General features: G+C 38.6%; 1 protein-coding gene across 1 annotated transcript; it reads left to right on the top strand.

Annotated features, from left to right (window-relative positions):
• Window positions 1-477: 477 nt before the first annotated feature.
• On the top strand, window positions 478-27,680 carry PBS1 (Protein kinase superfamily protein). Its single transcript, XM_088980050.1, has 5 exons — window positions 478-984; window positions 1,628-1,833; window positions 2,044-2,233; window positions 25,735-26,126; window positions 26,784-27,680. The coding sequence occupies exons 1-5, from the start codon at window positions 864-866 to the stop codon at window positions 27,279-27,281; spliced, it is 1,407 nt and encodes a 468-aa protein (XP_088836176.1). The 5' UTR covers window positions 478-863; the 3' UTR covers window positions 27,282-27,680.
• Window positions 27,681-27,981: the final 301 nt, after the last annotated feature.

Raw genomic sequence — 27,981 nt, 5'->3', positions numbered from 1 at the left:
AATGGATCTGGTCTAAATCTTAGAAAGTAAGTTAGAACCAAACAGTGCAATAGATGGATCGAACCTTAGAAGTTAGAACTACCCAAGGAATCTGTAATCTCTATTGTTTAGACTTTAGACAGTAATATCTATTCTTTCTCATCCTATCCTAGACAGTAATATCTATTCTTTCTCATCCTATCCTATCTTTGTTTAAGATCTTGTTTGTGCCACCTAACCTAATGCAAACCAACCCAACACAATGACTTCAACAGACAAACAGTAAAATAATTCAGACACATGGGAGACATGTCTCCACACAAGTAAAGCAGTAAAAAAAACAAGAGAAAAAAATATTTGTCATAAAAAAATCTTCCCAGACGCGAGTCACTCAGTCACAGTTCACCGGGATCTGACACGTTTCGCCGGTCCTTGGCCGGATAGCGGCTACCAGGAAAGTAAGGCTTTCAAATTCAAAGGCACGTTATATCTCTATGAATATAATAAATAAATAAAGGTGAAGTAAAAATATTTAAATACGAGAGAGAAAGTAAAAGCATGTAGTATTTGATTCTTGTTATAAAAGAGGAGATACATGTACATTAGCCGAAAACTTGGCCGGCACTGTTCTGCTATTCATCTCCCGACGAAGCAAAACCAAAACGTATCTTGGCTTGTTAGCTTTGTTTCGTTATTCTTCAACTTGGATTTGATTGCTTTTTCTGCCCTCTCTTGTTTTCTTTCAGACCGATCTGAGAAAAGAGAAACCCAGGAAATTTGATTGAGACTGTAACGGGATTTTAATGAGAAAAAAGCAGAGCATGGTAGATTGAGCAAGTTCAGATTTTTGGGGTGTTAAAGAAGGATTTCACTTGATTGGAGACATGGGTTGTTTTTCATGCTTCGATTCAAGGGAGGAGGAGGAAATGAATCTGGAAAAGGGGAGAGACGATAAGATGGAAAGGCAGCAAACTGAGAACTCTAACGTTTCCAGATTGTCTTCAGGTCAGTTTTTCTACCTATTACTTTCTTTTTTAATTTGCTTGATCTGATCTGGGTTTCTATGGTTTACTTGATCTATTGAGAATTTGGGCTGACACTACTTGTTCTTTTGTTTTTAAATCAACTGCTGGATAATTTAACTGGTTGTTTGATCAGAATTTTTAACTTAAGGTTTGATTCAGTTTTTTCTAAGTTTTTTTTTTTTTTAGAATTTATCAGGAGTTTATCATGAATTATTCATTTTATGTAATGAAATTTCAATATAGTTTCAGATGCTCTTTTAGTTCTGATTGGTAACTTGTATGTTCATTAAGAAAAAATGAAGGATTGAGGGTTTATTGATTGAAACTACAAAAAAAAAAAAAAAAAAGCAAATACTTATGTTCAGTCATCTAGTGACAGTAACACTTAATTGGGTCATGGGAATTTCATGATATCCTAATGCAATAAGATGATTTTCGATTTTAGGAAATGGGCATTTCCATCTTAGAGACACACAATTATGTTTGTATTATTATCGTGGCAGAAATGGATTATATTTGTAATTCCTGAGGTAACAATATTTGCTTGCAGGTCCATTTCAGCATAATGTAATATTTTTTGGTACTTACGTGGTTCTCTGCTTTCTTGCTTAAATGATTTGCAGGAGCTGACAGGCTGAAAGCAAGAGGCAACACAGGGTCAAAAAGAGAATCGTCGGGTTCCAAGGATGGACCTGATGTTAATATAGCTGCTCAGACATTTACTTTCCGAGAGCTTGCAACTGCAACAAGGAATTTCAGGCAAGAATGCCTCTTGGGGGAAGGCGGATTTGGGCGTGTTTATAAAGGACGTCTAGAGAGCACTGGTCAGGTAAAGATTTTGTACAATTTCAACTTGTTTGGTTCTGCAACATCTTATTCCTACGGATAACGGATTCGTTTAACAAAAGTGGCAGCGCCAAATCTCCCAATAATTTCTGTGGTATCTACGTACTCGGAGTTGCATCTGGACTATGGTTGAGTAGCTGCTGATCTCAGCATTTCTTGTTTAGGTTGATTGAAGTGTGGTTGTTGTTAGCAGGTTGTGGCTGTAAAACAGCTTGATAGAGATGGCCTCCAGGGGAACAGGGAATTTCTGGTAGAGGTTCTTATGCTCAGCCTTCTGCACCATCCTAACCTTGTCAATTTAATTGGTTACTGTGCGGATGGGGACCAGAGGCTCCTTGTCTATGAGTATATGCCATTGGGATCATTGGAAGATCATCTCCATGGTAAGGCTGCATTCCCTTTCATCTTCATGTTATTTTCTTCAACTTTCTCATTTAAAGGAATTTTACTTTTTCTTAAGTGGCTCTGGTCTAATTTTATTGGGGATTTTGTTCTTCTTCTTTAACTTCTCAGATAAAAGGTTAGGATGGATGGGAGGTGGTATTCTTCACATTTAGTCTCCCTAGTAATAATGACAAATGGATAACTGGTGTACAGTTTCTTTTTGTTCCATTAACCATGAATATTTGAAGAACAGTTTTGTTCTTCTATTAATGTTTTGAGGAAGTACTAGGTAATGATGGTGTTGTGGATTTGGGGATACCGGAACTGTATTCCCTATTACTTTCTCTCTGTCTCATTTTAGAGGGCTAGGACCATATCTTGTAAATTTGCATAATGTGTAGTATACATGTATTTTTGTATTCATCAACAAAAAAGAATACATTGTAACTTTGAAAAATATTAAAAGACACAATTTGTAGTCAAAACAGCCTCTATGTATTATCCAAAAACATGGCATGTAAAGCAAACTAACAAAAAATAGAAACAACCCCAGTGAAACCCCTCCCCAATCTTTCTACCTTGCACTTGGTTGGCACTGCTATAGTTGGAGTTGGTGGAACGATAAAAGACTCAAATTCCTTTTTATGCTATAGTTGGAGTGGGAAGGAGGGATCTTGCTCTTTGCAGCACAGTTGTGTTGGAAGGAGAAATGTTTCCTCCACCAAGAGAGGGGGGTGGGGATGATGGAGGGAGGAATAATGGGTAATGCAAAATGGGCAAGTAGAAATCATAGGAGAGAAGGTTAAAAGGGGGTAAAAGTTAGGAAGTATTGTTTTATCTTATTAACACTCAAAAGGTTTTGTAAAAGATGCCTACTTAGTTATTCATGTTGCTTCAATTGTTTATAACTTCATATTTTAAAATATGAAAAAAGATAAACATTATAATGGGATCCTTGTGTGGGCCTTGATGCAACGGTTGGATTGCTCCATTTCGACCTGGGTGACCAGGGTTCAAATCTTGGAAACAACCTCTCTGTATGTACAGGGGTAAGGCTGTGTACATCTGTTCCTCCCAGACCCCGCATTGGCGGGAGCCTTGTGCACTGGGCTGCCCTTTTTTATTAGAATGGTATCCAATTAACCAGAAAAATGGCCTCAAAGGAAGTGCTTTTTTACCATAAATATCCTTTATTCCTTAGTTTATACTGTATGTCTACTCCTAACTTCAATGTACAATAAAAAACCTACAGAAAAATATTCTTTTACGTGACAGAAATGATTAATAAAAAATTGTTGAATCAAGTAACTATATGATCATTCATTTAAAGAAACATATGCTTATGTGTAAAAATATTCTTTTTAAATAAGGCATGAACAAAGCACAAAAATATTTGTTTATGATCTTTTCATATTTCATTTTTTGATCATCATCATCTAAGCCTTATCCCAACTATATGGTGTCAGTTACATGAATCCTGTTTGTCATTCCGTTCTTTTTAGCACCAATACAAGGTTCAAAGTATCCATACATTCTGACAGGTCACTGCAATGCCTATTTTTGCAATTTTTTATTTTTTTAAATGTTAAACAATGGTATTATAAAACCCCTGTAAAAATATGAAATTAAAAAAAATATATAAAAGTGGCATCACCCGAAACACCCAATGCACATGTTCGTGTGTATTGAGTGTATTGTTACTTTGAACCATGGTGTAATATCCATTAACTTATGAGCACTTAAATCATTTTTTACTACTTTAACCTATGCATTCTTTTGGTGTGCCCCTATCCCTTCTAGCCCCCTGAACTTTCAACAGATTGCTTCTTCTTACAGGTTCTGTAGATGGCTTCCTAGGCACATAACCAAATTATCTTATTCTATATATTTTCATTTTTTGATCAGTTTTTATATTTTCATTTTTCTACCAAATTTATAACCATAATATTGATTTTCAGAACTGAATTATACAGTAACCTTCCCTCCACCCTAACCGTAGTCAGGAGAAACTCCTGAATGGATCCCAACTAAATGATAAGTGGCTAAAATTAGTTTGAACAGATTATCAAACTATGTTATTATACTGTAAAAATAGTTTAGAAATTTAAAAATTGTCTAGTCACGCTGATTTTGTGGTCATTTTCTTGAGTAAAACCCATTTAATTGTAGTCTTCAACTCTTCATGTTGAGTTATGCCCTCCCCCCCCCCATCTAATGTTGTTTCTTGGAATAAGATAGGAATAAAAGGAAAAGAAAACTTGTATTCTCTCTCTCTCTCTCTCTCTCTCTCTTTCCTGACTTCTAAATGAAGTTGTTTATATTTCTATATTTTAATAATCTGGTTATTTGTGTGGATGTCTGAATTAGCTATCTTCTAAATTCTGAATGATGTTTATCTGTTTGACTTTTTTTGTTACTTTTTATCTTCATATCTAGTTACTCCCTATATGGACCGCTTGCTATTCTAAATTTCAGACACCAGGGAGCGAGTATTTTTATATGCAACTAGATATTCTTTAAGTGAAACTCGAACTTTCTGGTCCATTATGAGGTGATTTTAGCTTCTCATTTGGCTCATGTCCCAAGTTTGAAGGATCAGGATAGACTGTTGAATAGATCCTGGATAAAAGATTAAGCAGCCAAAAAACTGCTTGAACTGATTATCATCCTATGTTCTTGTACTACTTTAGTTGATGACAGTGGGAAGTTCTAATTGTTTGATGGTATTCCTATAAACAGTTTTAGAAACTATAAGAGTGGAATTATTTTTTGATTTATCTGTGGATTCATGTATGGCTTTGGGATAGCTTTTTGATACAGTTGTAAAGCATCTTTTGTACATGGAGTTTGAGGGTCTTTCACCCTCAAATTAACATATTAATACAAATCATAGAGAGATACAGAGAGAATCAGAAAGTTAAAGGCTGTCCAATCCCTCTGGTTTTTGGTGTGCCAATTTCTTAGATAAAACCCAATTAATTTTGTTTTGCATGTTGAGATATGGAAAAAGAAGTGAAAAAAACTTGTGTTGTCTGTCTCTCCTGAACTCTGAATGAAGTTAAAATTGTTTATTTTTTGTTGTAACTTCGTTCTTTTGATATTTTGGAATTTTGTGTTGTTGTGCTGGCTATCTCTCTTCTGAAGTCTGAACGAATTTAATTGTATGATTTTTATTGTATCTTTAGTTCGATATTCTGATTAGTACTGTTTATGATAGTGGTTGCTGTTCTGTATCTTAGACAAGTTAATTAATACCTTTGATACAATAAAATATTCTTTAGGTGAGAATTTTAAACTTTCTGACCTGTTACCAGGTTATTTTACTTTCCCTTTTGGTCCCTTTTCCAAGCAATCTATACTTGTATAAAATATATAGTTGCATACCTCTTCCTTTATATTTGTTGAGTTTTGGGCTGATATCACTTGTTTTTTTTATTTACATAGCATAATTAGGGAGTTATTGGGCCCAAGGCCCATTAGTTTGTGTTTAAGGTAAGAGTGTTTATTTAGACTTTACAAGTAGCCGAGTTACTAAGGGCATACTTGTCTTTGTATTCAGTTTTATTTGTGAGTATATAAGCTAATGAAAAGGGTGGCCAGACCTAATTTTGGCTTCTCCCATCCTCATTTCTTCTTTGTATAAACCTTCATTTCTCTTTCTTTTTCTCTTTCCTACATAGATTTTATATCAAAACAGGTCTTCTACACTTTTCTACTTGGTATCAGAGCAAGTTTAGAGATTGTTTGAGTGGTTCCATCATGCAGCCCTAGATCAGCTGACTGCATGATGAGGTAAAGAGCTGAAAACAGGTATTCTACACTTTTCTACTTGGTTATCAGAGCAAGTTTAGAGATTGTTTGAGTTGTTCCATCATGCAGCCCTAGATCAGCTGACTGCATGATGAGGTAAAGAGCTGATTGAGGACTTCAGGTAAGCCCAGTTTTTGAACCTTTTTGGTGGATTTGCAATCCCTTGTAGCTAGTCCAGGGTTTAATACCAAAATCAAGAAGAACTGGAAAAAGGGGAAGAGTCTTGATTTACTAGGACTCTTTAATTTTGACCTAGGAAGTGACACTCTGGTTTTTTAGGGTTTCTTGAGTTTTTCTAAAGAAGGTGGTTCAAGTCCCAGCCTTTTTGGAGGCCTCTAGAGGGAGTGGCAACCTCTTCTTTTTCTTCTCTTGCTCCCATGGAGAAGGGAATCTTTGGAGGGAGGGGCTTCTAGGGTACCAAGAAAATCTTTGAGGTTTCTAAAGGAGATGAATCTCTTTCTTTTCATCTCAAATTGATTTCCTAATCTGTTCCGAGAGTTATGGGGGGTTGTGGAGTTGACAACAAATTTGTTGGTGAAATGAGTCTAGGTGGAGGAGGTGTTGGTGATACCTTCAGGGTTGAGACCATCACGACAGTCAAGTTGGATGGTACAAACTACTTAGAATGGTCACAATTTGCAAAAATGAGTATTGGAACTTGTGGGAAATTAGGGTATGCCACCGGTGAAGAAAAGAAACCTGAGACTAATTACTCCCAATGGGTATAGGAGAACTACATGGTGGTGACTTGCTTGTGTAATTCCATGTTACTCCATATAAGTAGGAACTTTTTATGGGCTAACACAACTAAGGAGATTTGGGATGGAGTAGTAGAAACTTATTCACAGAATGAGAATGTTGTTAGAGCCTACCAGTTGAGAAACCAGGTGAGTGCTACTAGGTAGGGAGATAAGTCTAAGAACTTTTTATGGGCTAACACAACTAAGGAGATTTGGGATGGAGTAATAGAAACTTATTCACAGAATGAGAATGTTGTTAGAGCCTACCAGTTGAGAAACCAGGTGAGTGCTACTAAGTAGGGAGATAAGTCTGTTGCCATTTATTTTTTAGCCCTCAAAACCTTATGCAGGAGATGGATCATTTGGAGACTGTGGTTTGGGAAAGTAGCAAGGATGCAACAACTTATCAGAAGTTGGTAGAGAAGAATAGGGTTTTTGAGTTTCTAGCAAGACTTAACCCTGAATATGACATTGCATGACAGAATATTCTTTCCCGATACAGTGTAACTCTCTATTAGACATATACCTTTGTGTTTGGAGAGGAGAGTAGGAGGAATGTGATGATGAGGAACCCAGGCCTTGAGCAGTCGGCTATGGTTAGCATAGTGAAGCCTAAGCCAAGTGAGGATAAGGGTGGAAATGAATTGAGAAGGGAAGCTAAGAAGGATATGATTTGTGATTGTTGTAAGAAACCTAAACATACTAGAGATACCTATTGGAAGCTTTACCCACACCTTATACTAAGCTGAATCAGAAACAAGAAGGGAAATGTGAATATGGTAGTGACCGGTGATTTATCATGACCACCTACTATAACTTCTCTTGAGTCTGTTGCAGCAGTTACAATGCGGGCCAAATTGGAGATGGGCAGTTTCTGAATTAGAGGGATACAACCAGTTCTAGCTCATTATTAGGTGGACAACAAGGTGTAGGTGGATCAAGATGTAGTCATTCCACCTCATTTGCACATACATGTAGTTCACATGACACTGCAAATTACGTATCAACTACAAGTAAGGGGGGACCTCCCTAGATTATAGACTCAGAAGCCTTAGAACATATGACCAATATTTCCACCATCGTCTCTTCATACCACCTTTGTTTTGGCAAAGATAGAGTTTCCATAGATGATGGATCACACATTCCCATTTTCGGGAAAGGGTTTGTCAAAATAACCGATACCGTTACCCTACCTTCTGTCCTTTATGTTCCTAGACTGAGCACTAATCTTTTATCTATTAGTAGCTTGACAAAGAATTTGAACTGCTTAGTGATTTTTTCTCCTGGTCATTGTGTTTTATAAGATTTGGAATAAAAGAGAACGATTGGGAGTGGTTGTGAGGTGAATGGAATCTATCTTCTTGGTGTGCTTCCCAGTCATAGGAGTCATCATGTCAGTAGGAACATTGAGTCATAGTCAGTGGGTCAGATTATGCTTTGGCATAATTGGTTAGGGCATTTGTATTTTGCTTCTTTGCGTTTTTTATTTCCAAAACTATTTGAGTCCGTTAGTTTGTCCAGCTTGGAGTGTGAGAGTTGCCAACTTGAAAGCATTGTAGACATTCCTTTAAAACAAGCAATAAAAGATGTTCTTTTGTTTTTGATATTGTTCATACTAATGTGTGGGGGCCATACCATATTTTCTCTGTGGGTGGCTATCGGTATTTTTTTTCCTGTTTGTGGATTGTTATTCTCGATACTCTTGGATATATTTGATGAGATTCTGTGATGAGGTACCGTCTTTGGTTCAACAGTTACATCAGATGATGCTAATGCAGTTTGGGGTAAGAGTGAAAGTGTTTAGATCAGATAATGTCAGGGAATACTTTGAAAATAACCTGGCATCATACCTATTGGAGCATGGAGTTATCCATCAGAGTAGTTGTACATACACTCCACAACAGAATGGTGTAGCAAGACCATACGGTTAAGCCCAATACAAACTTTCCCTATTTACCCCTTGCTTTGCAAGACCATTGGCCATAGTGTTTGTTGATCTCCCCACCCATTGTATTCTCACAGTCAAACTCATCAACCAATTGAATTTTTTTATTTCATTCTTAAAGCACCACACTATAGAATTTAGGTTTTGTAGCCGACCCACTACCACTTTGGAGTCCCCTTCCATTAGCAATTGTTCCACACCTATCTGCACTGCTAGTTGTGCTCCTTGGGTAGCAACTAGAAGTTCTGCCCTAGTAGAGTTTCCAACTCCTATGGGGCTTGAGTAAATAAGAACCACATTCCCAGACACATTCCTCAATACCCCTCTCACCCTTGATTGGCTTGGATTACCAAGACTATTACCATCAAAATTCAGCTTCAAGAAGCTTACAGGAGGGGCTTCCCAACCCATACTCACTCTAGTCTTTAAGGGTGAACAATTTGCCACTGCTAACCAATTCCTTCAAATATCATTAAATGAGAATTGATGGAATAAGTCCAATGATTTTGGCCACAAGATCACCCTATTTAGGAAGCACTCCTTCAGCTCTTCTAGGCTTCTTTCCTTCTCTTGGAAAATTATGGTATTTCCTCTCCATGAATGTCACCTTTATTGAGTCCACATCTTTTTTCTTGGGGGGTTCTTCTCAGGGGGAGTGTTTTGGGGAAGGAAGTGAGTAATCTATATCACTATCTGTTCTAGCTCCTTTGTCCACTCTAGTGTTTGGCCCACCTACTCCACCCACTTTTCCACCTCTATTGCATTCTGCCTCTCAGTGTTTTACACAACAACGCCTACGACAACACAGAGAAGTCGACTCCATAGTAGAGGAACCCATATCACTCCCTATTGGCTCATCGGAGATTCTAGGCTCGACTGACACAGAACTAGGTATGCCTCTTGTTTCCTTTGATGGTTTAGTTCCTATTGATACTACTACCCCTGCTTCTAACACCATTGCAGATGACCTAGATTTCTCTATTGCACTCGGAAAAGGGAAGAGGAAGTGTACCGCTCATTGCATCTCACACTATCTTTTTTACAATGGACTATCTCCTTCCTATCATGCCTTCCTTTCCTCCCTTGACTCTGTGTCTATACCCAGGAGTGTTAGTGAGGCTTTCTCCAAACCTGAGTGGAAGACAACTATGCAAGAGGAAATGAAAGCATTGATTAAAAATCAGACATAGGTGATTGTGGACATAGTTGTCAAGGTGTTGCCTAGGCGACTAGGCTCCCTTGGTTGGGCGCCTTGCCCAAACGCCTTGACTTTTAGCAACTAGGCGCCCTTCTAGGCGACTAGGCGCCGGCCTAGGCGACAAAAATGACAAGATGGGTGCCTTTTATAATGTCATTTATATTGATGTATTTTATTAATGTATGTGTTAATATATTTTATTATATGCTATATATATCAATTATACTTTGTTTTAATGTTTTACTATTGAAATTTAAAAGATCAAAGGGTTTTGAGGAGAGAAAAAGAAAGAAAGAAAGAAGGAAAGAAACAATAGAATAATAAAGTTCTTTTTTTTTTCTACTCTCTCTCTCTAATTAAATAAAATAGAAATCCATTCTTGTTTTTTTTCTATTTTACTTTATATCTTGAATATTTATCATATAAAGTTTTAGCTGCTAATTAATATGAATTTGCTCTATTAAATACTTATTATAGTAGTATTATTTTTGGAAATAATGAAATTAATGTGTAAAAGGTTTTTATCTTTTATATGTGATGATTTGCCACATTTTTAGAGGAAATTTAATGTTCTTAATAAAGAGAATTTCCATTTTTTCAATTAACATACATGTTGAATGGTATATAAAACTAGGAAACTAGCCAAAAGTCAGCTTTTTATATTATAAAACTTTTATCGCCTAGGCGACTAGGCACCCCAATGTCGCCTAGAATCACCTAGGCGCCTTGAAAACTATGATTGTGGATTTACCTAATGGATAGGGGACAGTTGGATGTAGATGGGTTTATACAGTGAAGTACAAGGATGATGGAAGTATAGAAAAGTAGAAGGCGTGGCTGGTTGCAAAAGGGTACACTCAGACTTTGGCATAGATTACTTGGAGACTTTTGCACCAGTGGCAAAGATGAGCTCAGTCCGGATTTTTCTATCATTAGCAACTACATACTCTTGGCCACTCTTCCAACTTGATGTGAAGAATGCTTTTCTTGATGGGGACTTGCAAGAGGTGTACATGGATCTTCCAGGTGGTTTTTATAGGGGCGTGGATAAAAGAAAGGTGTGCGGGTTGAAGAAGTCTTTATATGGTTTGAAGCAATCGCCCAGAGCTTGGTTTCATAGGTTTAGAAGTGCATTGGTTGTATTTGGCTATACTTAAAGTCAATCTGATCATACTCTTTTTGTGAAAAGGAGGGGGTCACTGGTGTCAATTTTGATAGTGTATGTGGATGACATTGTAGTCACAACAAATGATTTGAGTGAGATTGATACCTTGAAGAAGAACTTGCACAAAGAGTTTGAGATTAAGGATCTTGGAGAGCTGAAGTACTTTCTGGGCATTGAGGTGGCAAGGTCCAAGCATGGGATCTTCATCTCACAGAGGAAGTATGTTTTGGACTTATTACAGGAAAAAGGAAAACATGGGACAAGGACAGCTGATATACCTATTGATTAGAACCATATGATAAATGCTTCAGAAGGTGAGTTAGTAAAGGATGTTGGAAGGTATCAAAGATTAGTGGGCCAATTGCTATACTTATGTATGACACGACTAGACATATCTTATGCAGTGAGTGTGGTGAGTCAATATATGCATGCCCCATGAGTTCAGCATTGAGAAACTATTGATAGGATGCTTTCCTATTTGAAGGGACACCTAGGTAGAGGCATACTGTTTGCTGACCATGGACAGTTGAAGTTAGCGGCTTACATAGATGTAGATTGGGCAGGGTTTCTAGATGACAAGAGATCCACATAAGGAGTTTACACTCTTCTTGGAGGTAATCTAGTTTCATGGAAGAGTAAGGAACAATTAGTTGTAGCAAGGTCAAGTGCAGAAGCTGAATTCAGAGCCATGACACATGGTGTTTCAGAGCTACTCTAGGTCCGATCCTTGTTAAGGGAGATTGGAGTTGAGGCCAAAGAACCTATGATAATATATTGTGACAATCAAGCAGCAATTAACATTGCCCACAATGCAGTTCAGAATGGTAAGGGAAAGGGTGACATCCGAAGAAGTGTGCTTACCACATGTTGCATTTGACTTGCAGCTTGCTGACCTTCTTACAAGAGGTGTTACAAGAAACAAGCTGAAGCATGATCTATGCAAGTTGGGAATGTGTGACATCTATTCCCAACTTGAGGGGGAGTGTTGAGTTTTGGGCTGATCTCACTTGTTTTTTTATTTACATAGCATAGTTAGGGAGTTATTGGGCTCAAGGCCCATCAGTTTGTGTTTAAGTTAAGAGTGTTCATTTAGACTTTACAAGTAGCTGACTTAGTAAGGTCTAAGGGCATACTTGTCTTTATATTCAGTTTTATTTGTGAGTATTTAAGCTAATGAAAGGGGCGGCCAGACTATATATATATAAACTATTCGATAATTAAAATCATCTGACAGGAAGGTAGACGTGATAGTCTTTGACCATAGTTGTATTGAACAGCTATACTTGTTTGTTTTATATATGGGGCTCAACCTGGAATGCTCTCATATTAGTCATTTACTTGACGTCTTGACCTATAAGAAAGGGTGATTATCACATTAGGAGTACTTTTGAAGTGTGTAATACAATAGAAGAAGGTGATTGCTATTTTGAGAACTGCATACTAGAAGAGGCATGGTTCCATGTGTACGGTGAATACTTTGATTGGTTAATATCTGTCAACAAAAGGGATGTTAGCGATTACAAGGTTGATTTAGGAATGCTAAACTTCCTTAAGTTAAAATGAAGAAACCACTTCCCTATATGAAGTATGTCAGAGCATAGGAGCTGTTTGACACAAAAAAAAAAGTATGAAGTGTGAGCTATGTGTAGAGAATTGTTTCTTGAATGACAGTTCAGTCCACATTTTCCAGAGGTATACAAACATGGGGTTCAATATGAGAAAGGGAAACAAGGAGACACCCTGCAAATATGATAGTTTAGCTCATTTACAAGTAAATGACCCCTAACCAGAGGGAGGAAATGCCTCAAAAAGGCTTCCTGAACAATGTTCAGGTATATTTTCTCCTATTATAGTTGTGTTATATGACTGTAAGAGCCAAAACTCCATAAGGGCTGGCCCTTGTTTCCCTTATCAATAATCCTTAAGCTCTGCATTTATAACAGATATTCCCATGCAAAGTTTGTTTTCTCTTTTGTTGGCTACTTCAACCCTTATGTGAAAAGTACAAGGGAAAGGGAAATAGATAAGAACTTTAAATATGGGGTAGGGTTGGGGTGGATCATTAGAAGATGAAAAAATTGTTTTGCAGTGTGGATTTTATCGGTTTCTTGATATGTAACCCAAGCTTGCTGTTTTTAATGAAGAAACCCATGGACCTCAACAGTCAATCAGTTTGATGTTTTCAATGGTGAAAGCAGTGAATCTTAAGAACTTGCTGTTTTCAGTGGTGAAGGAACTTAATGTGATAATTAGGGACAACTTAAAATCATGCCTCTTGACTTTGTGCATTGATGGTTTGATGAGAAACCATCTTTGATTTTTTTACTACAACTGGACAGATGGTCTTTGAGAATTTGAAAGATAAACACTATATAGGCAATGTGTTGAAGTATGACTTCCACCGGGCATCTCTGCTTTTTATCTTATCCACTGCTTGTTGCTCTTCTTTAGTAGATAGTCTCAGTCAGTCTTAGTCAAATGATTTTTGGATGTTTGAGATGACAAGGAACAGTAATTTAATACGACAGGTGCATGTAGAATTCCTGGTTGACGGTCTCACTGAAGGAGTCTTGAAAAGTGAACTTTTCTGGCTTCATTCTTTAGAATTTTCTCTAGTTTCCTAATCATATCATACAACCATATAACCCTGGACAAACCCTCATTCCCCTTCCGTAGACCTGCCTCCAGTCCCTCAAACCCAAAACTTGGATCTAATTACTATCATCATTTACCTTTTAGTTTTCCTCAATGAAGGATATAGGATCTTGAGAAGCTTATTATCCTACCAAAGATCATTTTAGGATTTAGTTTTGTTGCCAGAAAGGACATCAAACTTTATGACTGAAAGGAACTGGGGGAACAAGATTGCGATAACTTTCCATAGTGATGCAAGAGTAGTTCTAGTAGATACATCTGCATCATATTCATTTAGTAAAAGACCATGGATTCTTTCGATGATGCCATATCATAGCTTGTTTGTATCTAGGGAAACCCTCTACAACCACTTACCTAATCAGAGTTATTCCTCAAACACAATCTATTCAATCCCAGCCATCGTTCCTTGCTTTTTGCACACTGGACTATATAATTAAATAAATTTTTTTTGGAGTCCTCTGGCTTCCATAAAAGTCTCTCATGATTTTCTCAAGCCATTTTTTAACTACTTCCAGTATTTTAAACCCAGATGGTAGATTGATAAGTTTGCAAGAGTAGACTTCATTAATATAATCCTTTCACCCAATGAATTGTAGTTCTTCCATTATATATCTTTATGAGACAGGATTCCAGAAGGCTGTGGATTTAGGATTGCTTCCTAAAGCTGTTTGGTTTATCAGGAAATAAGAGAGGAACAGAAAGTTGAAGCAAAGTTCTCAGTGATGTAGGACCAGCCCAATTCCAGATCTTTGATGAGAAAAAAAATATGGCTGTTGATGACTGCAATGGCTTCATGAAGGAATAAGATAGAAATTGGAGAGAGAGAGAGAGACTCACAGGGTACCTAGAATCACTCTAGGGTACAGGAACCACTCACCATAATTAGCATAAGCTCAAAAAGAAAACCTAATAAACTTCATTGATCCTTGTCGGTAAAGTAAGTAAGATAGGATTTGATTGATTAAGAGATTTGAATAAATTTAGAAAGGATTAGAAATAATTTTAGGAAAGTCATATCCTAGGATTAAGGGAAAGATTTAGTCAATCCCTAATTGCGAGAGATTCTAGGGGTCTGCCTTTCCTATCTTTTCTTATTTAAGTTGTATGCTCAACATGTTTTTATTATCAATAAAGAAAATTCTCTTTTCTCTCTCCCTCTATATTTCGCCACATGGTATTAGAGCTTTAGGGTTCGATCATGAATGTTGGCTCTGGTTCAGCCTCTTCAGATGCTACCAGCGGTGTGACGTCTTCGGAGGGAGGTATTCAGTCAGCGGCTATTTCTCTTTCTAAGAATTCTCTTCAAATTACCATTCACAAATTGAATGGAAAAAATTATCTTGAGTGGTCTTAGTCCGTGCGGTTGGTGATCGACGACAAAGGGAAACTCGGCTATTTGAACGGCGAAGTGAAACCGCCAGCCACTGATGATCCAAAGTACAAGCAGTGGCGTTCTGAAAATTCGATTAGTGCATGGTTGATCAATGGAAAACCATTCATGTTCCTGCCAACGACTCGTGATGTGTGGGAAGCTGTTAGGGAAACCTATTTGGATTTGAACAATCATTCACAACTGTTCGAACTGAATACCCGAATGTGGAAGATGCAACAAGGTGAACGTGAAGTAACAACTTATTATAATGAGATGATGGCTGTTTGGCAGGAGTTGGATTTATTTGAAGAAGAATGGGAAAGTCCGAGTGACAGTGCTCGGTACAAAAAGAAGATAGAAAGAGGCCAGGTATTTGTTTTCTTGGCTGGTTTGAATAAAGAACTCGATGAGGTTCGGGGACGTATCTTAGGGTGAAAGCCCTTGCTGACTATAAGAGAAGTCTTTTCAGAAGTCTTTTCAGAAGTACGTAGAGAAGAAGCACGACGGCAAGTGATGTTGAAGAATGTTAGTGAAACAAAAACAGAGAATGAAGGGTCCGCTCTTGTGGCCCGAGGTGCAGACTTAGAAGGAGATGCCCGCGTGTTTCAAGTAAGCAATTCGGATCCAGGGCAACAAACATCCTCAGAGTCTCTTCCTTTCACGAAGGAACAAATAGAGCACTTATATAAAATGTTTCAATCTCAATCGTTAGGAAATTCTAACCCATCCTGTTCTCTAGCTTAGTCAGGTAATTTTTTCACTACAACCATTGCTTGTACCAAATCTAATGGCTCCTGGATATTAGATTCAGGTGCCACTGATCATATGACCGACACTTCGCAATTCTTTTCTTCATATACACCCTGTGCAGGGAATCAAAAGGTTAAAATTGCAGATGGCTCCTTTGCTACTATTGCTGGGAAAGGAACAATGTCTATTTCTCCTTCTCTAAACCTTAAAGATGTTCTGCATGTTCCTAACCTATCATACAATCTCTTGTCTGTCAGTAAACTAACCCTTGATCATAATTGTCGAGTTAATTTTTGGTCTTCTCGTTGTGAATTTCAAGATTTAACCTCGGGGGAGATGATTGGGGGTGCTAAACAGGATGGTGGCATCTACCTCTTTAATAAAGGATCAACCTTTGGAAGGCAAGACAGACAGACTTGTTTCAGTTCTATCTCTGTTTCTAGTGACAGTGGAATTTTGTTATGGCATTATCGATTAGGACATCCTAGCTTTCAATATTTAAAGCATCTATTTCCCAAGTTATTCATGAATAAAAATCATTCAGTTTTTCAGTGTGAATCTTGTGAATTAGCAAAACATCATCGTGTTGTTTTTCTGTCTCAACCATATAAAAAATCAAAACCATTTACCATGATTCACAGTGATGTTTGGGGTCCTTCTAGAGTGACAACTCTTCCTGGAAAACGTTGATTCATTACTTTTATTGATGATCATACTAGGGTCACTTGGGTTTTCCTTTTAAAAGAGAAATCTGATGTTGAAACTGTGTTTAAAAATTTCTATAACATGGTTCAAACACAATTTCAGACTCAGATTAAAATTTTTCGAAGTGATAATGGAAAGGAATTTTTTAACAATGTGTTAGTGAATTTTTTTTCTGAGAAAGGAATTATACACTAAAGTTTGTGTAATAATACACCTCAACAAAATGGGGTGGCTGAAATGAAAAACAAGCATCTCCTTGAAGTTGTTAGAGCTCTAAGTTTTAAAACTAAGTTCCTAAGTATCTTTGGGGAGAAGCCGTTTTAACAGCCACTTATTTGATTAACAGACTTCCTACACGAATTTTGGATTTTAAAACACCCATACAAGTTTTCACTAACTGTTTTCCAAACTCTCGGCTAGTGACAAACATTCCCTTAAAAATTTTTGGAAGTGTGGCCTTTGTTTATAACCATGATCCCAAACGTTCAAAACTTGATCCAAAAGCACATAAATGTATTTTTGTAGGCTATCCCACTAATCAGAGAGGTTATAAATGCTTTAATCCAGTTTTGAAAAAGATGTTTGTGTCTATGGATGTCACCTTCTTTGAAGGAACCTCGTACTACAACAACTCCCATCTTCAGGGGGAGAGCAACACTAGTAAAGATGGTTTTTTAGATAGTTTTGATTTAATGTTTGAATTTGTCCATAAAGATGTTCCTCACAACCGGTCACCAAAAGAAAGTGAAGCAGAATATACAAAATTAGTGGAAACAAATGATTTAAATATTGAAAATGTTGAGCCTACCAATGAACAACCTTTGGTAATGCCATCTCAATATGAAAAAGCTGAAACAACAGAGATGCGTGTGAAACAGTATAAAGGCCTTGTATATTCAAGGGAATATCTAGCACAAAAAAGGAGAGGCACTATTCCACAGCATCAACAAAAATCTGATCAGAGGTTGGATCATGAAATTCATGATAATTCTTCAAAGATTCCTGAAAATATTCCTCTAGGTAATTCTGATTCTTCTAGTCAGCTTGATCTTCCCATTGCTCTTAGGAAAGGTGTTAGGTCTTGTACAAAACATCATTTGTCAAATTTTGTATCTTACAAAAATATTTCACCTTCATATTGTGCCTTTATTTCACAAGTGTGTAGTGTATCCATTCCTAACAGTATCCAGGAGGCTCTAAATTTTCCTGAGTGGAAAGAAGCTATTTTTTAGGAGATGAGAGCTTTGAAAAAGAATGCTACTTGGGAGAAAGTGGATCTGCTGAATGGAAAGACAGTTGTTGGTTGCAATGGGTATTTACTCTGAAGTACAACTCAGATGGATCATCCTTGGAGAGATACAAGGCTCGCCTAGTAGCTAAAGGCTTTACTCAGACATATGGAGTGGACTACTCTGAGACATTTTCTCCAGTGGTGAAGCTAAATACAGTTCGAGTACGCTTATCTGTTATAGCTAATCTTGACTGGCCATTGAATTAGCTGGATGTGAAGAATGCCTTTTTGAATGGAGACTTGGAGGAAGAAGTATATATGGAGCCTCCACCTGGTTTCACTGAGAAGTTTGGAACTAGGGTATGCAAGCTAAAAAAGTCTCTATATGGACTTAAACAGTCTCCCAGAGCCTGGTTTGAAAGATTCACAAGTTCGTTAAAAGTCAAGGATATAGTCAAGGACAATCTGATCATACTCTTTTCACAAAGAGATCCACCAAAGACAAGGTTTCGGTTCTGATTGTCTACGTTGATGACATAATCTTGACTGGAGATGATATTGAAGAGATGAGCAGACTGAAGCAAGGCTTAGCTAAGGAATTCAAGATTAAAGACTTAGGCTAGCTAAGGTACTTTCTTGGAATGGAAGTGGCAAGATCAAAGAAGGGCATTGTGGTTTCGCAACGAAAGTATATTCTAGATCTCTTGAAAGAAACTGGAATGAGTGGTTGCAAACCTTCAGACACTCCAATAGAAGTTAATGCTAAGCTTGGAGAAGTTAAAGATGGGGTTCTAGTAGATACGGGTAGATACCAAAGGCCGGTTGGAAGATTGATTTACTTGTCACATACACGTCCTGATATTGCATTCGCTGTGAGCATGGTGAATCAATTTATGCACTCCCCGTACGAAGAACATCTTGAAGTTGTGTATCAAATACTTAAGTATCTAAAAGGCACACCAGGAAAAGGACTCTTCTTCAAGAAAAATGAGAAGAGAGGGGTTGAGGTGTATACAGATGCGGATTGGGCAGGTTCGATTACTGATAGAAGTAGTGCTGAGGCTGAATTCAAATCAAAGGCTCAAGGAGTGTGTGAGTTTTCCTATGAAATTGTATTGTGATAACAAGGCAGCTATCAGCATTGCTCATAATCCGGTTCTACATGGCAGGACTAAACTTGTTGAGATTGACAAACACTTTATAAAGGAGAAGCTTGAAGAAGGAATAATTTGCACTCTGTTTGTGCCAACCACGCAGCAAGTTGCAGATGTCTTGACTAAGGGCTTGTTGACACAGCCATTTGAGCTTCAAGTTAGCAAGTTGGGCATGATAAATATCTTTGCACCAACTTGAGGGGGAGTGTCGGTAAAGTAAGAAAGATAGGATTTGATTGATTAGGAGATTTGAATAAATTTAGGAAGGATTAGATTTGAATAATTTTAGGAAAGTCATATCCTAGGATTAAGGGAAAGATTTAGTCAATCCCTGATTGCGGGAGATTCTAGGGGTCTGCCTTTCCTATCTTTTCTTATTTAAGTTGTATGCTCAACATGTTTTTATTATCAATAAAAAAAATTCTCTTTTCTCTCTCCCTCTATATTTCGCCACAATCCTTTTGTAAAACATACATACATATTTATAGATCGTAGCCTCATAAAAATCCTAGGACTCAAACTGAATTTCCATTGTCCTATTTCAATTTTGTGAATAAACCCTAGTTGTTTCTAGGTCAAAGTAGAGAAGACAGAAGAAAGAGAAGAGAAAGAAGGAGAGGAGAAGAGTGTTCGGCCAGACTAGAAGAGAGGATGTTCAAAAGTCACTCTCCTAGCCGACCCACTTGACTTTTATTCATAAAACTTAAGTTACAAGAAAGACACTTTTGTCCCTCATAGAAGATGGGACACATAACTTAAACTCAGATACAATAGACATTTCACTTTCAATAAGATACACCAGAATGACCAAAATACCCTTGACTCAAGCATTCTAACACTCCCCCTCAAGTTGGAGAGTATATATCATATGGTCCCAACTTGTTACAAATGTAATCTATTCTTCCCTGAGACAATCCTTTTGTGAAGAGATCTGCCCACTGATTTCTTGAGCTCACATGAGATGTAGTTATTACCCCACTTATCATTTTCTCTCTCACAAAGTGACAATCCACCTCAATATGTTTAGTTCTTTCATAGAAGACAGGATTGGATGAGATGTGAACAATAGCTTGGTTATCACAGTATAGTTTCATGGGTTTGTCAATTGAGAAACCCATCTCCTGTAGTAGGTTCTTCAGCCATACTAGTTCACATGTGGTATGGGCCATAGCCCTGTACTCTGCTTCCCCACTACTTCTTGCCACCACTGTTTGCTTCTTGCTCTTCCAAGTTACAAGATTGCCACCCAGGAAGGTACAATACCCTGTGGTTGACCTCCTGTCTGATATAGAACCAGCCCAATCAACATCTATATACCCTACTATCTCAAGAGTTCTTCCCTTTTGGTATAACAAACCACGACCTGGAGCACCCTTTAGGTACCTAACAATTCTTAGAACAGCTTCCCAGTGAGGAACCCGGGGATGTTGCATAAACTGACTCACCACACTCACAACAAGTGATATATCTGGTTGGGTAATGGTCAGGTAGTTCAGCTTTCCCACCAACCTTCTGTATCTTCCAGGATCGTCAAACTCTTCACCTGCATCCACACTTAGCTTGGCATTGAGTTCCATAGTTGTCTCTGCTGGTTTAGCACCTAACAACCCTGTTTCTTCAAATAGATCAAGAACATATTTCCTTTGACATAGGTTGATCCCCCTGTTTTGACCTTGCAACTTCTATTCCTAAGAAATACTTTAGCTTCCCCAGATCTTTCATATTGAAGTGGTCTTGTAAGAATTTTTTCAGCCTGTCAATTCCATTGCTGTCACTTCCAGTTATGACAATATCATCCACATACACAACTAGCAAGATTTTTTCATCTTTTGAGTTATAGCTAAACACATAATGATCAACCTGACACTGTTTCATCCCAAAGGCCTTCACCACTTCACTGAACCTGCCGAACCATGCACGAGGAGATTGTTTCAGTCCATAGATTGCCTTTTTGAGCTTGCACACCTTACTAGCCTCCCCCTAAGCAACAAACCCTGGTGGTTACTCCATATACACCTCAACAAGATCACCATGTAGGAAGGTATTTTTTATGTCAAGTTGTAGGAGAGGCCAATCATACATAGTAGCCAATGAGATCAACACCCGAACTGAACCAATTTTAGCCACAGGAGAGAATGTCTCCATATAGTCCACACCATATAACTGAAAATAGCCCTTGGCCACTAACCGTGCCTTCAATTGTTCCACACTGCCATCAGGAAGATGCTTCACTGTATAGACCCATTTACACCCAACAGTGTGCTTACCAGGAGGAAGGGTGGTGAGTTCCCACGTATGATTATGTTGTAGAGCAGAGAGTTCTTCTTCCATGGCTTTCCGCCACCCTGGAGAGGGAAGGGCTTCCTGTAGAGTCTTGGGAATGGGAACCGATGAGAGTAATGATATAAACTTGCAATGAGAAGTAGAAAGGTGAGCAGTGGAAACATAGTCTGAAATGGGATGAGAAGTACAAGTATGTTTACCTTTCCGCAAAGCAATAGGGAGATGAAGATCTGAGGGAGAAGGAGCAGTAGCAGGATCTGTCAACGGGGGCTGAAGTGGAGGAGGAGCCGAAGCACTTCTGCGGGTATACACTTGAGTAATTGGCGGCCTCTTTGTAGTAACAGGCATATGATGTGCCTTTGCAGTAGGAGTGGGAGCAACGGGAAAGGGGTCCACAACCGGAACAGGAAGAGGAACCACAGAGGGAGAAGAGATCCCGACATCGGAGAAAAAATGAACTGATTCAAAGAAGGTGACATCAGGGCACACAAACGATTTATGAAACTTAGGATAATAACACTTGTACCCTTTCTGAGTCCTTGAACAAAACAAACACAACCAAGTGTTGAACAAAACAAACACAACCAAACACAACCAAAGTGTTGAACAAAACACTTTGTAGCTCGAGCATCTAGCTTGTCTACTCCAGGCCCCAAGTGTTGAACAAAACAAACACAATCAAAGACTCTTGGGGTGAGAGGAAAGGGAGATAAAGTGGGGAACAACACGAAGAAGGGGGAGTGACTTTCAAGGATTGACATGGGCATCCGATTTATCAAAAAACAGGATGTAAGAACAGCATAACTCCAAAAGTGCTTTGGGACATGCATATTGATCATCAAGGATCGAGCAGTTTCAAGATGTCTGTTTTTCTGTTCAGCTACACCGTTTTGTTGCGGGGTGTAGGCACAAAGTTTGATGAATAATTCCATGATGTTCTAGGTATTGCTGAAATGATGAGGAGATATATTCTTTGGCATTATTGGAGCAAAGTATTTTCATATGAACACCAAATTGAGTGCGCATTTCAGCATGAAATTTCTGAAAAATAGAGAGCAATTCACTATGGTCTTTCATAAGATAGATCCATGTCATCCTTGAAAAGTCATCAACAAAGATTACAAAATACTTAACCCATTGTATGACACCACTTTAACTGGACTGGATACATCAGAATGAACTAAAACAAAAGGACTTGAGACACGATTATCAATTCTTGGACTAAATGAGACTCGATGATGTTTTCTCAACTGACATGACTCACAATCTAATGATGAAAGATGACTCAAGGAAGGAACTAGCAGCTTCAAAGTCTTGAGAGAGGGATGACCAAGTCTGCAATGCCATTGGAGAGGAGTAAGAGATGACTGAAAAGCCACTAGAGGGCCACCACCATCAAGGTAATACAAACCACCGGCTTCATGCCCTCCACCAATCTTTGTCCCCGTCTTGAGATCCTGAAACACACAAGAAGAAGGGTAGAAGGTTACAGAACAATTAAGGGACTTGGTTAATCTGCTAACAGACATAAGGTTAAAAGGGAACTTAGGGACATATAAAACAAATGCTAAAGACAATGAGGAGAGATCAACATCACCAACAACACAAATAGGAGATGTAGAACCATTAGCAAGTGTAACTGTCTGAGATGTGGAGGTGCGAGAAAGGGAAGAAAATACATCAAGAGTCCCAGACATATGGTCCGAGGCTCCAGAATCAATGATCCAGGGTGAGGCTTTGGAAGCTAAACAAATCATACCTAAATGGGCAAGTGTAGCTGTGTTCTGCTGAGATGTTTGAAGAAACTGCTCATATATTGCCCGTGGTACACTCACCATTTCCTGCCCGGAAGCACAAGTGGGTGTGGAGGGGGTTGGGGTAGTTTCTTGGCTTTCAGTAACTGTGCTACTACCCTTAGATGTAACATGGTTAGCCCAAGTGTTGGGTGGACCACGCAAGTCATAGCAGAAATTAACTGTGTGCCCCTCTAAGCCACAATGTGTACATTTTTTCTGAGCATTACCCCTTCCTTTTCCACGGCCTCTAGTCCGGCCACTAGCCCGGTTAAACATGTGTCCACCACGGTTGCTTGGAGGGCCACTGCTGCCACTACCACTTCTACTTCCACGACCACTCCCTTTAGTCACTACCAAACCAGATCTATCAGAGAAGGAAGAATGTTCCACCGGCTCAATGGATGTCCTCTTAAGACGGGCAAAAACTTCTTCAAGTGAGGGGAGAGTTGATCCCCCCAATATCTGTGCTTTGATAGGCTCATACTCGGCCTTCAAGCCCACAAGAAACCTAGTCACATCAAGTTGTTCACGTTGCTGTTGTTGGATCTAGACATCTGATGTTAGAGGGTGATACACATTTAGCTCATTACGGATGTTCTTCAAACTTGCATAATACTCTTCTAAGCTTTGACTTCCTTGCTTCAAATTGAAGTACTCTTGGTATAACTGATATACCCTAGTTGTGTTGTCTTGTCCATAGTATAACTTTTTAGCATGATCCCAAATCTCTTTGGCTGTTTCTAGGAACATGAAGTTCACACTAATCTTTGGTTCCATGCTGTTCCAAAGCCATGTCATTATCTGTGCATCATCTTGTTCCCAATCACTGAACCCAGGAGAATCAGAGGAAGGTTTCTCCTCCCTCACATGTTTTACTTTCATCTTGGCCTTCAAGAACACCTCCACAGATTTTGCCCATGGTACATAGTTCTCACCACTCAACTTGATAGATGTCATTTGAACACTTAGATAATCTGAAGAAAGCATGATGCCTGTTTTGTTGTCATTCCCAACTACAGTTGAAGCCATCTCAATTAGTTCTCCTTTGAATATACACCACAATCTCACACTTGTCACAAGACTTATCTCACTTATGATACCACCAACCCACTTTCTTTAACTGCACATTACACACTACACTCTAAAGCTGAAATCATTCAGTCAACACATCAAACACTTGGACTGCACACTGCAGGACCATTTACCACCAACACACCACTACTGAAATTACTCAGTCATTTCATCGAACACTTATTCTTCATACTGCAGAACTGATTACACACAAGGTCTAGGGGTTTACTTTTAAGCATTTAGAGTCATAGATATGTCAGCTACCACAACACAATCAACACCACACCACTGCTGTCGTGGACATCAGCTGTCTACTACTCTTCTTTCAGCACACATGCGAGTAAGAAAACACAAAAAAAAAACATGACTGATATGTGTATCAGTTTCACCCAGCACCACAACAACTAATTTTTGAAGCACACAAAAAAAAATCAGCATTCACAGTCCATTTCTGAACACACGACAGTAGTGTCCATACCTGTATATGCCCAGCCCTCTTCGTACACTGAATAGAGGGGCTAGTATACCACTTAAACGACCACCACAGCACTGGCCAGAGGCATTTTCACCTCTAGGCCCTCAAAGCGGGAACTCCTTTTCAGCCCTTTATCGAGTCTTCAATCAGATCAGCTGTAGGATGATGAAACCTACTGTGAAGCTGGCAGCAAACCCAGGAAGAAGACAGCAGCAAGAAAAAGAACACGAGACCTTAATGCTCTGATACCATGTGAATAAACCCTAGTTGTTTCTAGGTGAAAGTAGAGAAGAAGACAGAAGAAAGAGAAGAGAAAGAAGGAGAGGAGAAGAGTGTTCGGCCAGACTAGAAGAGAGGATGTTCAAAAGTCACTCTCCTAGCCGACCCACTTGACTTTTATTCATAAAACTTAAGTTACAAGAAAGACACTCTTGTCCCTCATAGAAGATGAGACACATAACTTAAACTCAGATACAATAGACATTTCACTTTCAATAAGATACACCAGAATGACCAAAATACCCCTAACTCGAGCATTCTAACAAATTCAAAGAAGACTTAATAACTCATTCAATGACTCTTAAACTTTAAATATAAACAAACTATAACTAGACAAATCAGACCCTATCATTGAACCCAAAGAAAAATTGTAAAATGATGAAAATAACTATACTGTCCAAAAATACAGAAATACATAAATTTTCACAAAATTCCAATTTTGACTCTTCAGCTGCTGCATCAATCAGTGAGCATGATTTTAGCATTTCTTTTTGTTGTGCCTCTGTCTATATTTATTCTCAAGTACCACTCTTTCCTAAATTTATTTTCAAGTTTGATATTACATTCGAAGCAGTTGGTTAAGAGTTGTAGATTTCTGGAAGGAGCAGCCAGATGTTGTCCAAGGCAATATTTTGATTGCTAACTTAACCCAAAAAAGAATAAAGAATTTCCAAGAAAAGAAAATGAGTATCAAGGATAAAAAGCTACCTAGCATTCCTTGGCTTTATTTTTGAAGTTTAAATGGACAGGTTTTTTTTCTTTTGGTTTAGTGTTTAATTTGAATATTACAGCATTTTATGAGTATGTCAAGTTGTCAACATTTAATTTGAATATTAATAATACTGTTCAATAACAAATGTTCATTGTGCAGATCTTCCACCTGATAAGGAGCCACTTGACTGGAACACAAGAATGAAGATAGCTGCTGGTGCAGCCAAGGGGCTGGAATACCTACATGACAAAGCAAACCCCCCAGTTATCTATAGGGACTTCAAATCATCCAATATATTATTGGATGAAGGGTTTCATCCAAAGTTGTCAGATTTTGGTCTTGCAAAGCTTGGTCCAGTTGGTGATAAGTCACATGTCTCCACCAGGGTCATGGGAACTTATGGTTATTGTGCTCCTGAATATGCTATGACAGGACAATTAACAGTGAAGTCTGACGTCTACAGTTTTGGGGTAGTCTTCCTAGAGTTGATTACTGGGCGTAAAGCCATTGACAGCACCCGAGCCCATGGAGAACAGAACCTTGTTACTTGGGTAATTCACTCAATCTTTTGTCAGGCTATTATGGAAATCGGACAGTACACACATGGCACACATAAAAGTAATATGTCGACAGTTTAGTAAACCAATCTAACTGATCTCCCATATCAATAAACCAACCAAATTTAATGTATTGGCTTTCCATAAAGCAGTACAGAGGTTGGATCTGTTAGGACTCAGATTGGATTCTTCTAGGTAAAACATTGTTTATACACCGATACTCGATGTGTTTCTGATTCTCAGACTCAAATAAATATAAGCTTAGGGATTAAGGAACATCAGAAATATATAGGAATGATGCCATATAGAAAGGGTTCAATCTAGCCCTCTTCGGAGGGATGCTAGTTCTTCGATCCGTTTTTCTGAGGGGTGACCGGTTAAATGATCAAATCATTATTGCCTGAAGGCTCTTATGATCTGCTTAATCTATCTATTATTTCTGGTTTTTTCAGATTTTCTTGCTTATATAATATCTGACATAATTGTAAGACCACTCTGACCTGCTTCTAAAAAGTGAGCTCACTTGATTTGATTCGCAAAATTGGTTTTTTTTTTTTTTTTTTTGGGGGGGGGGGGGTGGGGAGGGTGGTATTGTTACTTCGTGTTTCTATTGCCACACAGCTGTACTTGACAGGTAGGTATCTATTGCAGGCACGTCCCATGTTCAATGACCGCCGGAAGTTTTCAAAACTGGCGGATCCCCGGCTTCAAGGTCGTTACCCAATGCGTGGGCTCTATCAGGCTCTTGCTGTAGCATCCATGTGTACTCAAGAACAGGCAGCCACCCGTCCTCTTATTGCTGATGTTGTGACTGCCCTATCCTACTTGGCATCCCAAACATATGACCCCAATGCACCTCCTGGCCATAGCTACAGAGGTAGTGGAGATGAGAGACGAAACAGAGGTGCAGGGGCTGAGAGAGATGACAAAGGTGGAAAGATAGCAAATAATGAGGATGGGGGAGGGTTTGGAAGAAGGTGGGACCAGGAGGGATCTGAGAGGGATGATTCTCCGAGGGAAACAGCAAGGATGTTAAACAGGAATCTGGATCGAGAGCGTGCAGTTGCAGAGGCGAAAATGTGGGGAGAGAATTGGCGAGAAAAAAGGAGGCAAAGTGCACAAGGAAGTTTTGATAGTGCAAACGGGTAACATAGTACCATTGAATGCCAAGTCTCATATTCCACCTCAGGTCTTTCAATTGGACCGAGGGAAGTGAAGAAGCTAGTGAGGCTTGGTTTCCTTCCTGGGAACTGGGAACTCCCCTCCCCTGTGGCAGCGTAGATGTGAGCTCACTAAAACTAAATACATGCACCAGAGGGTTGGATATGGAAGTGATGGGAGTTGATACAATCTTTTTCTTTTTGATCTTTTCCTTTTTCACTTGAAAGGATGGGGAGAAGAGTGTATATTTGTTTATCAGAAGAATGAAGAATGAGAGTCATGTAATATGTGGATGGTCTAAACCATCAACATCTTTTAATGGCTATGTTGTAGAATGTTTCAGAAATTTTGAGAGAGTAATCACATCCAGGCCATGTTTTCATTCAACTGTTATATAAGCTGCTGCTTTCTAAATTCAATCTGTACACTTGTCTCACTCATACTTTATTTCATCTCAAAATCTAACTAAATTTGCAGTTTGGGAAGTTGACTTGGCCAAAGTCAGCCACGTACCTGATGAAGTTGCTACATAAACTTAATAAGGCTTGTCAACCTATATGGATAGTTTGAATACTGTGGTAGTTGATGTTTACCTGAAATTCTCCAACCCTTGGTCCCTTGGTCTGTGTTTGGTTGCATTGCAATTTTATTTGCACTAGTACAAATGCATGGGAGTGCAAATGTAAAA

The sequence above is a fragment of the Nelumbo lutea genome, chromosome 3, assembly GCF_056320005.1.
Source record: "Nelumbo lutea isolate HS-2025 chromosome 3, American lotus-T2T, whole genome shotgun sequence".
Taxonomy (NCBI): Eukaryota; Viridiplantae; Streptophyta; class Magnoliopsida; order Proteales; family Nelumbonaceae; genus Nelumbo; species Nelumbo lutea.
The sequence above is the reverse complement of the archived record's forward strand: the minus strand, read 5'-3'. Positions and strand labels throughout refer to the sequence as shown.

What these genes read in the sequence shown, in the direction of transcription:
- PBS1 (XM_088980050.1), top strand. Translation starts at nt 864, where the DNA reads ATGGGTTGTTTTTCATGCTTCGATTCAAGGGAGGAGGAGGAAATGAAT. An exon ending in ATTGGAAGATCATCTCCATG is followed by an intron (nt 2,234 to 25,734) that starts GTAAGGCTGCAT and finishes TTCATTGTGCAG; the next exon opens with ATCTTCCACCTGATAAGGAG. An exon ending in AACAGAACCTTGTTACTTGG is followed by an intron (nt 26,127 to 26,783) that starts GTAATTCACTCA and finishes TATCTATTGCAG; the next exon opens with GCACGTCCCATGTTCAATGA.